An 11,567-nucleotide genomic window follows, 5' to 3' on the forward strand; every position below is an offset into this window, starting at 1 on the left:
TCCACAGAGGAAAAATAATCCTGTCCACCATGAGCTCATGACACGACGGCCATGTTTATGCCACAATATTGATGTGACAACCGTCTGCCAGCCCTGTTAGGATAAATCCATTTAGGGTGAATTACTGTTTAACATCATACTGGATCGCTGTGAATATAAACCGCTAAACCCTTCGGCCCCGGCATGAAACTGAGACCACACAGATACTGATGGATTATCACAGATTAAAAAGGACTCGTAGAAAAAAAGATTACAGATCACACATCAAATAAACGTCAGGTATGTGTTTCTTCTTCTTCCAGGTGAAGACACCAGCTTGGTTCTTTTCACAAAGAGAGGGACGAGCTGAAGGCAGTGGTGAGATCGAAGGAATGAAAGATGGACAGTCGAAGGGATGGAAGGAAGGAGTCGTAAAACAAAGAGGATAGTATGTGGAACCAGAGAACATGTAAACTCCACATAGAAAGTAATTGAAAAAATAACGGAATAGTATGTTCTTGTTGTGAACAGTGCTAACCACTGCAGCACCATGTCACCTGAGGAAATAAGTCATAGTATTGTGTGCTATAACAAAAGAAAGGATCCTACTGTAGTATGCCATAAAAAAAGGCTTAGTATAGTATGCCATGAAAAAAAAAAGTCATAACACACAGACATAACACACCACCTTTAGTGTACCAGACAGTCACAAGGATATTATCATCTCCAATGTCCATCACTAATAATAATATTAATAATAATAGAAAAAGACGAGAACTTGCCTGTGAATTATCAAGTTTTCTTTAGTTTCAAAAGTACTGTAGTTGTCTGAACCTCCATGGGCACATAGCTAACCAGAACTGCTAATATCTAGCTCAGCATAATTTGAATGGTGCCAAAATGTAGAGGCCAGAAAAATAATAACAGTAGGTGTGACAAAATCCATTAAACAACATCTTTTCATGTTTCTCTATCAACATGGGATGTTTAACTGTTTCTGTTTGCCTGAGGAAGGGCCTACAATGAAGACAAACCCTGATACAGTACAATATAAAAAAGGAAGGAAGTAAAGGGTAAAAGGAAGGACAGAAGGATAGATGGGACATAAGGAGGGATATATAAATAGAAAGATTCTGTATATAACTCAAACCTATGACTGACTGGATTTTGACAGAGTGTATCCAGAAACACTGACAGACTCCAGCCTTCACCTTCTGTGAGTCAGAGGAACTGTAATTGACCCCCTTTTGGGACAGATGATCTTGGTAAGTATGAATATTATTCTCACTAAATGACATGAGAGACTCCCCAACTCAGCTTCAGTATATTTACAGACTCTTCTTTGTCCCGTTCTGTAAGCTGCTGTGTCAGCAAAAACGGCAGAAAAATCAATGCAAACAAAAAAATGTACAGCACACTTTTAGTTTCACAAGGACAGAGTACTTTGACTTTGGAGCAGTTGGCGACTCTGTGCTAAATACTAAACGTAAGAGTTATAAAGTGAAAGCTGGTTCACTTTAATACCTAGAAAGTCAACTTGTCTTTCATCCAGCAGTGGCTCCAGGCTACAGGATGAAACACAAAGAAGCGGCGGGGAAATCCGTCACTCGTTTTCCCTTTTCCTCTGCTGCAGCTGATGCGTTTCCTCTTGTTATGTACTGCAGCATTTTTCTGATAAGGTTTTTCTGATAAAAGCAGCTCCAGTCACTGGACTGATGTATTCGTATAAACTAGAGTTGTCTACAGATTTATGTTTCAAGATGTCACACTTCTAAGAGTTTGACACGTTCACACTGCATACTGTATTAAATCCTCTTCTTCCATGTAGGTCAATAAAGACAGAGTTCAGGGCAATATTGTATAGTTATAGATATCTAGTCTGGGGAAATATGTATGAAAATATTGTGGGGTTGCAGGTAAAGCAAAGGTAAAGCTGCACTATACAATAGTTTTATATAAGCAATGATTTAAATTATCAAAAGTTGGCCTTTGTATTGATAAACCCACAGAGAATTATGACCCAACTCTGCATCTCTCCCCTCAGCTCTAAAGAGCATCTTTTCACTAATTGTTCTGGATTTCCTCGCTCATTAATCCTGCAGCTTGTTCTCAGCCAATACGCTCTGACAATTCACTGTACACTACCTGTCCTGCACCAACAGAAGAAGTTGGTGACTAACTGGTTAAGAAAGTGGAGCATTTAGCAGTTAAAGAGACAGATCTTTTTGTTCTCAGCAACTGGTGGAGACAAAACCAGAGCTAAAAACAGAGTGAATAATGGACTTACATTTACAAATCAGAAGGAATGCTAATGTTGGAGGGTTGGCATAGCACGTTTTAGTTTTGCTTGAGACAAAAAGTTTTTAAAAGGGGAATTGGATAGAAAAATATAATCAAAATAATAAAGTGGACGCTGGCTGCACACTCTCATGACTGAGAATGAAGATCAAAACCACGTCAGGGAGGGACGACACTGTGGATTTTTCCTTTCTGACCTCCCGATAGAGGCACAATAACACAGGAACGCACCAGTCCGACAGAGGGGAAGGGACCTGAAACAACACGGTGCAACAGCTGTGTCAACCGAACAGGCAGAGTGGCAAACACACACACACACACACACACACACACACACACACACACACACACACACACACACACACACACACACACACACACACACACACACACACACACACACACACACACACACAAATACTCTTGCTCAGACGTCTCATAATCTCTCACATCCAGTTTAACAGGATACACATCCTCAAGCAAAAGGAAGAACAAGGACAAAGCAAAGGTAAAGCACGTATATATATTTTTTTTAATTTTATTTATTTTTGACAAACCAAACATACACAGTGTGAGCATTTCACCCAAACAACGTCATTGTGCCACAATAAGAAACAGTGTGATGTTGTGCTACATGATATTGCTGATTGGATCAATGCACACCCAGCTCTGACTCTACACATTATGCAGCAGTGACGAGCTGACAGTTTCTCCCTTTGCCTCGTAGTTCTCCCCCCTTCGAGGACTTTCACCTATGAGTGCATGACCCACTTTTTCTCCGGCTCTCAGCTTCACAGCAGCATCACTCCCAAGAGAATCTGACGAGGCTGATCTTAAAGAGACATGCAGACATTTCAGCGTGGCTCGCACTGAAATACGACAGTTCAGACATTTTTTTAAATTGTGTATGTCAAAAAAACATATATAAGTGATGATGTATGATCAGTTGTTACAGCAATAGAGAAGATATTGTAACGGACAAAATGGAGGAAAATAACAGTGGGATGGAGTCCATTATTTCCTAAATGGGATACTTTGGAGCTGAAATGATTAGTCATTTAATTGTCTGATATCTTTGAAAATAGATTGTAATAGCCATGTTAACATTTTCTAGTTTTAACGTCTAGCTTGTTCTAACTTGTAAATGTAGGAAATAAAATCGCTCTCCTCTGTTATATGCCATTGATTACGTTAAGGTTTTTGAACAGTTGAGCAACACATATAGTCAGTTTAAGACATCACTTTAAGCTCTTGATATTACTTTTGACAATTTTGAACAAGATAATATGTCAATTGACGATAATAATAATAATTAACTTATACTGATTTTATGTTAGTTTCATCCCTTGTTGAAATGGTGATCCATTTGTTTTGTAGTTGGTTTCACTCATGGTGAGACTTAAAAGGGTTATGTAGCATGAAACAGAAATTGACAAAAAATAAATTGCAAGCTAATAAAAGTTTGCATGAGAATACAAATCGTGAAACCCAAAGCTAGTCTGCTTTCATGACCTGACATTAGTCTGCAGCCTGGTGAGACAGCCCTGCAGTTGCATAACAACATAACCAGCCCCAACCAGCTCAAGATGGTTGTGAGAAAAGGACCAGGAGTTTGAAGCCTCTCTGGCCTTCAACATTCATGTCGTCAGAGGTTGAGGAGAGGTGCCCTGGCAAAACAGGAAATGGAGTGATGGAGGACCCTTTCCGATGACCTGCACCGATGGGTGATGGTAGATGAAGACGTACGGGAGCAGAGAAAAGGCAGCAGGTCTGTATATATGTACTGTATATTAATGATAGTGGACTGGATCTCTAGTTACTGTGTTTACAGTATGTCAACTAATACTCATGCAGTTTACATAAACGTACCTCAATGAGAGGCCACAGGAGACTACAGCGTGGGTCAACTCTTTATATTTTCAAAGGGCCACTAGTGTAGAGGCATCAACAATCAACATATCACAACGCTTTTTAAAAAAAATTGTGTGGAAAGGCAATGAAGAGCTTCTGTAATAACATACACGACAAATTAGACCCTTTGGCCAAGTGGTCAGCCAACACTTGCACACCACATGGAGCTGTCAGCCACCCTTATTCACATGACAGCAAGGAGCTTCTGTGACAGGAAACCCAGAAGAGTGGAACAACTCATTCAACAGCATGAACGCTGCAGGCTGCGTGTGGTCTTCAGGGTGTGTTTTACCTCAGCATGAAAGTTACTTCTACCAGTGGAGGGTGTGTACAGTAGCCAGCTGCTCATTGTCAGAAAAAAAAAAGATAAACAGCAGTGTATTTGTTGATGCTTGTACATATTTATATCTTTCTTCAGTCGGTACAATTGCACTACTCTAACAGTTCATTTAAATACAGTGTGTATTTCACATGCAAAATTATCATTAAGAAAGTACAGGTCAACAATAACAAGTTCACCAATCAATGGCAAAACCTGATGTTATAAAACTCCTCCTGGTATGATATAATCTAACTGTTTTTTTCAGATGAGAAGACATCTTTTTTATTTTCAACACATTTGATACTATGAGGGCAGATCTACTTCAGTCCTTAGGGCGGCAAGACCAGGCTCTCTGTTTTCATGGTTATACTCAAAGCATACATAATAGGGACATGCTTTTGTTTTAAGAATTGGGAAGTAGTACAAATTTGTATTTAAATATGAAAACAAATATGGTAATGACTCATCCTGCACTGTGTATAATTCATTTACTCAGATGTAACTTGACTTTGTTAGCTTGTCTCAGGTCGTAGAGCTTTGGTGCCTCTTTGGAGGTGTGTGGTTGGATGTCACGTGGTAAAAACTGTTTATATTTCCAAGAGAGTGTGGTTGCAGCTTAATTTATTGATTTATCTTTTGTCCTATTGCTGATCTAATAATGCAGGTGAGAAAGGTGTGGCTGGGGGCCAACAGTCCTCTTCATTGTTATTCACAAGAGACTCACTCACACTCACTACAGCACACCCATAATGAGCAATTAAAACCCCTGAATGATTTAATCAAATCTCTCTTAGTCATACCCCAAATGTTCCACTTTGATTGGAAATACAACACATTAAGGAAGCTGACTGTTGTTTCACTGTGACTTTAAAAATGGATTCTCAATTCAAAATGGTCACTGGTACATCATTTATCAAACTGATTAAACAGATAATTGTTTCCGCTCTATAACAGAAATACAAAAGGGAGGAAGCTGCAGGAAACATCCGCTTGATACGTAATGAATTCATTCAAGAAGAAATTCAAGCAACGTCTACGTTGTCTTTTTTTTTTTTTTTTTAGCACCGTAAAGAAACTAACCAGAGAGGGATTTAAATGAAGCTGGGAAACAACTCACAGAGGCCCAGGGTGCTGAACATAGCAGACAGTATATAGACTGTAAAGCAAGCGATCCACTGTGATGCCGCCGGCTGCAACGACCTGGCTGGAGGGGAGGCTCCGTCTGAAGCTCTGCAGTCTCCTCCAGCTCAGCTGTGCTGGTTAATGTACATCATGAAGGGCCACATCAACATCATTTTATATAAAATCCTCTTATGGTTCAAACAGTTCAAACAGCTTGACACACCATTATTACGTTATGCTATCCTTCCCCTTGTTCTTTCTCCAGACGATGGCGTCTTGGCTGGCGCTACTTGGCTTCCATGCTGCACCGATCGTCTATAAGTAGATATTTCTGTAACACTGTGATAAATATGTCTCCACCGTATGTGCATACTGTACGTATGCGAAAGGGGGATGGAGAGAGCAATCATGTGTTGCTGAGAGGAGTGGGGGGAGGAGGAGGTCTGACACAGCACTCTTCCTCAGTGAAAGAGAATTCATTAAGATTATGAGCCACTGCAACCCTGAATTAGAGAGCTCTATTACAGCCAGCCCTTCATGCTCTGTAACCACAGCGACATGACATTTCGGCATGGATTTATTTGGGACTATGTGCGTTTGCAGGGTGCAAGAGTATTTGTTGTGTGTGTGTGTGTGTGTGTGTGTGTGTGTGTGTGTGTGTGTGTGTGTGTGTGTGTGTGTGTTTTACGAAGGCCCAGGGGCTGCAGGCACTGCGTCAGACTCTGAACCCAGACGAGTGTGTGATGCTCTGGATCAGTGATGCTTCCAAGGTCAGATGAAAGCGCTGTGCATGTGTGTGTACATTTGTGTGCACGCTGGTTTGTTTGTGTGTGTGTGTGTGCAGCGATGTGCATGCACGTGTCCTTCTCTGTATCACCTTCCCCCTTCCTTCTCTTCGTAAAAACCCTACACAGAGAGGAGCAAATCCACACCAGCCTGCTTCCAGATACTTCCAAGTTAGAGTCAACTGAGTCATCACAACCAATCAGATACTTACAGGAATAGTTCAGCATTTTGGGAAACATTTTCTTCCTTTCTAAGAGAAGCTCCATGTCAGTTTCATATCTGTGTATCGTACCTACACTAGTGCCTGGACAAAGGGGGTAACAGTTAGCCTGGCTCTATCCAAATACCAAAATAAACCATACCAATACTTCTAAAACTCACTAATTAACACGCTGAATCACATTTGTTTATTTCACCCATAAAGTGAAATGCAAAAGCAACAATGCATGGTTATAGGGGGAGTTATATGTTGGAGCTTTTCAGTTTATCCATCTGCTCAGTGGTCCTGTGCAGCGTCTCCAGCTATAGCGCTGGGCCCCCTGATACAATTGGTAATCACAGATTCAGATTTTTCTCTCCGTACAGGAACAACAAAGCCAAACCTGGTCGCGTCACTGTGACGTCAAGGCTCTGGGAAGCTGCATAGTCACTGCGCCAGGCTTCTGTTTGCCAAGAAATTGACCTTTGGACAGAGCCAGGCAATACGTTTACCCCTACTTCCACTCTATATGCTAAGCTAGGCTAGCCACGTCCTACTCCAGCTCTGTACTTACAGCACAGACATGACAGGGGTGTCAATTTCCTTATCTCATCCTCAATAAGACAGCAAATGAGTGTATTTCCCAAAATGTCAACCTAGTACTTAAATGTTTTCAAAGTGACAAGACTAAATGAATGGACACAAATACAGATCAACGCCCAGTAACACTCACAACTCGACTGGCAACTTTCAGCACAAGCCTTGCATAGTTTCCGGTTGTTACAACACCAAACAGTATTATACTTTGACGATATAGCAACAGTAGATGGTATATGGCGGATATTCCATAGTAACAGTGTATACTCATATGTAATTGGAACAAAAGGAATGGACCTGAACACCTGCACAACATCATGAGATCCAAAGCACCAGCCTTATACGCATTGCTTTGTAAAGCGTTCACCTCCTGAATGTAAAAACTGAATATTGTTTCTTTTTATTGGCAGGGTTGTAATTTACAAAAAGAACCATCTTGCTCCCTCAGTTTCATCAACTTGAGCGCATCGCTTTGAAACAATCTACCAGCTCAGGTTGTAGCCGGCAGCTGAGATCATTCAGCTTTATCTTCCGTCTGTTGCTCTCTGGGACTGACGCTCGTATACAGTCACGGAAGGGGAGGGTGAGCGCTCTGCTCGCTGCCCATCCCCCTCCTTCCTCCTGGCTGCTACATCCACTGCTGCAGAGAAGACCCATGATGGTGTGCCCCACCCCCCCCCTCCAATCTCTCTGCCCCCACCACCTCCACCAATCCCATCCCGGCTTCACCTCAGCCAAACAGAGCGCAGGTGTTGCCTGCTGAGTCCCTGCCTTTACCTACTGGGAAACGCGCACGAGTGTTTACATTGGTCTGGAAAAGACGATTCACTCGACACACAGAGGCTGCGTGTTCCTGCCTTTAGCTTTACAAACTGGTTTATGCAATTGCCAGTTACAAGGCCTAAATAAAGAAGCAATGCAGAACATGCAGGGATATATGGCATGTGAAGCTGCATTGTGTAATGCTGTAGGTGTGCAGATGATATCATTTCTGTCAAATTTCAGTGTTAGGTCCTTGAGTAACAAAGAATCTGCCATATTACAAAAAAAATATCTTGCAGGCCGTAAAATGGCAAATTATCACCTTAAACCCAGTACTATATAGCACTAAGATAAAAAAGTACTAATCACCTATTAAAAATCTGCTCCAACTCCACAGCGGGGCTGGCCATAATTCAGTATTATTATTTTATTCATGACAATATGATCATATCATCTCAGTGGTTTACCTGATGATGTTAAAATCAGAGATTCCAAGCAAACTAAATGGATCGAAAGAGTTGTGGGTTGAGACACTAAACATTCACAGCTTTACACACACCACCAATCACAACACCATTTCATTATATCTGTTACATAATACAATATGCTCGGCCTCAAAGTGAGTTTGCATTTTGTGGTTCGTAACTGTTGGTGGTTCAGGCTCAGCTTCATGTGGGAGGTCTGATTTCCAGCCAAAGCACAAACCCTTTCACCCTCCATCATATCATAACAGAAAACAGTGACTCTGTAAGACTGAGGAGGTGGATGTGTGTGTGTGTGTGTGTGTGTGTGTGTGTGTGTGTGTGTGTGTGTGTGTGTGATGGGGGCCTGAGAATTTACAGCACATGACCAATGTGCCAATGATCCTGACACGATTTAAGACATTTGGAGATTCAGCGATCTTATTGCCAGAGGGCGAGACATTACTGCGGAGCGAGTGCGTGGATTTCTGTAGTGACATGTGAAACTGAATCAATAAGATGAAAACAACAGATAGCATCAAACGAAGCAAATCCTGCACCATGGGCAGGGCGCATGTGGCAGGGTTAAAAATAGAGAGAACGCGCAGCTTGGGAAATTACCGGAGAACATTAGTGATGGAGATACCACCTGACTTCACATTAAGTGGTCGCTGTCAGTCTTTAAGTCACTATGCAGGCCTGTCTGACATAAACACGACCGCCAACACTTGCACCCAGCTGACCCTGCTGAGCAGAATCGAGCTGCGCCTCCGTGTTCAGGCCCCGCATCAGCACCGCACACACCGACGCTGCAGCCGAGCATCAGCCCGAATAAATTAGTCTAAATGACTAAATCTGCGCTGGACAGTCGAGTGATACAGCCATAATGATGCAGGATTACACAGGCTGATCGGTGGCGCACTGCCAGCAAAGGGCATGGCGGTGATGAAAGGGCATTCGCTGAGTGTTACTGGACGGGAGAGCGTGTAGGCCTGCACGATAATGCGGAATTTCTTTGCGGAGCGGCGTTGTAAGTGCAACTTTCTCGTCTTGGACACAATCCGCCATTATTCCGTTGCGGGGCTGTCAGCAGCTTGATTTAGCTCTGAAGCGCTCTGGTGCAGAAAGGGTGTTTTACGCCACCGGTTCATGCTCCATCAGAAGGGTGAGGCACCGTTGAGATCAGGGAATCCCACGGACCAATAGCATTACATGAGATTATTATCTATAAAGGCACGTAAGGCAAGTGTATGCGCGGTGTCTTATAAAACATTCAAGCAAAGCCACAGTTAACCTATACGGTGCAGATTATTCCTAAAAAATAAACGCTGAGTGAGGCTAAAAAGGGCGTACGTGGGCTGCGTTTGCCTCCAGGCTTTCTGCATCCTTCTGGGGCAGGATGGCTACGTTCATCAGCGGGCTAATCACCGCGAGTTAAATCCATTTGCACGTCTCCCCGCGCTTGTAAAACAATTGCGCATCCGCACCGCAGCAGCCTTGTGAGAGAAAACCAGCCTCTGCAGGTCATCCACAACTCCCTCACTACACGGCTGTGGTCCTGCTATAGGATACAATGGAACACCAAGAGCACCACCTTCATCATCATCGTCGTCACCATCATCATCCTCCAGATGCACTAGCTGACATCCGCATCCCGCAAAAACACACACAAAGACGACCGCATTCGCTCGCACAGCGCATCTCACGAGAGTCGGAGCAAAATAGGCTAATAAAGAAATAATCTTACTTTCGCCGACCACCGCCTTTAATCCGATAGGTGCCATGATGCTGCTGAGTGTTGGACTGAGTGTTCTCCCTCTGCTTCCTCCCTCTCTCCCTCTCTCTCTCTCTCTCTCTCTCTCTCTCCCTCCTCTCTCTGTTCACCTCACATCGCTGCGGAGTAGTCTCCAGTTGGAAACGTCACTGCGTATCCTTACGCACCATCCCCTCATTGGCGATACTGAACGTTTATATACAGTCTATGGATGCTTGACTGCAACTGCGATTCATTAGCTACTTACTACAGCCTTGTCATTGTGTCCCTGATACATCCTTATATTATTCTGACATATTGAACGATATTTTGCAGCCTCCTATCCAGAAACATGGAATTCAATCGGAACTATTGTCATGTTAGGCCCGATTGAACTCCAGAACGCTAAACCAGAGGAGATTAAAAAGCATCGCTAAAATGATCTCTGTCGTGGGTTCTGATGTAATTATTTCACTGCGTTTGGTTTAAATGGTGATATTGTTTTAATGGGTGGCAATTGTCGGCCTACAATTCATTATTCTTGATTACATTGATTAATGTGATGTCCTCAAAAAACAAAGCCAACATATATTCGTTAGTTTGCAGTGATAGGGAAGAGAAAGGCAGCAAAGGCTCACATTTGAAATTAGCATTGACATTTTGCTTGATGAATGAAATTCATGAAAACAATAAAGCACAAAATCCAAGTAGTCACTACATGTCTTATAATAAGCACTGCTTATTGCTCGGGTTATTTTGATCCCCAACAGCTGCTTTTCCTGGAGTCAGGTAAATTCAATAAGCAACAAATGTTAGCTCCATACAGTAGGCTAAATAACAGCAATAATCGCCACACTGCTGGACCAGTCGATCAACATTTTACACTAATCTGCAACAATTCTACAGGACACAGGCCCCTCTCAATATTTAATAGCCGAGTAACACAAGTGTCCACAAGAGGGCAGCATGCATCTTTCTGCAGTGAAGCGCAAACACAGGACATCATAGAAAAACGAGTTTTCTATTTGTATTCAAATTGCATTGGGCGTTAAGAGTGGATTAAAATTAATTAAATCCATGACATAAAAATATATTTCCAAAACGCCACTTTGCTTAGGGTTGATCATTATGTAGGCTACAATGCATTTGGTCTGTGTTTTAAATGCATTATTCATAAATGAAGCTAGAAGTTAAACACCAAACAAAGTCGGGCTGCACGCTCACAGACACCACACTCGCGTTCACAGTAAATGTTAAATATGTTGTTACTACATTAAAGCTCCTGGTTTTGGCCACACCCTTGGCAGGGCCGCCTAAACACGTTGAACCAGTGATGACTCCTAGAGGGTGTGTCCTGCCGCTGTGAACCAGGCCAGT

General features: G+C 42.5%; 1 protein-coding gene across 2 annotated transcripts in view; it reads right to left on the reverse strand.

Annotated features, from left to right (window-relative positions):
* Nucleotides 1-10,317, reverse strand: part of stxbp1a (syntaxin binding protein 1a) — a 52,947-nt gene extending 42,630 nt beyond the window's left edge. The window contains exon 1 of one of the 2 annotated variants that reach the window (XM_068729561.1): nucleotides 10,185-10,316. In XM_068729561.1, coding sequence (XP_068585662.1) covers nucleotides 10,185-10,221 — 37 coding nt within the window. In that variant the 5' untranslated portion in view covers nucleotides 10,222-10,316. Of the gene's footprint in view, nucleotides 1-10,184 lie in introns of both variants that reach the window. The other variant, XM_068729555.1, reaches the window with a different exon arrangement.
* Between the last annotated feature and the right edge of the window lie 1,250 nt (nucleotides 10,318-11,567).

This window comes from Cebidichthys violaceus, unplaced genomic scaffold, assembly GCF_023349555.1.
Source record: "Cebidichthys violaceus isolate CVI_PGR_0920_01 unplaced genomic scaffold, fCebVio1.0.p SCAF_102, whole genome shotgun sequence".
Lineage (NCBI taxonomy): Eukaryota > Metazoa > Chordata > Actinopteri > Perciformes > Stichaeidae > Cebidichthys > Cebidichthys violaceus.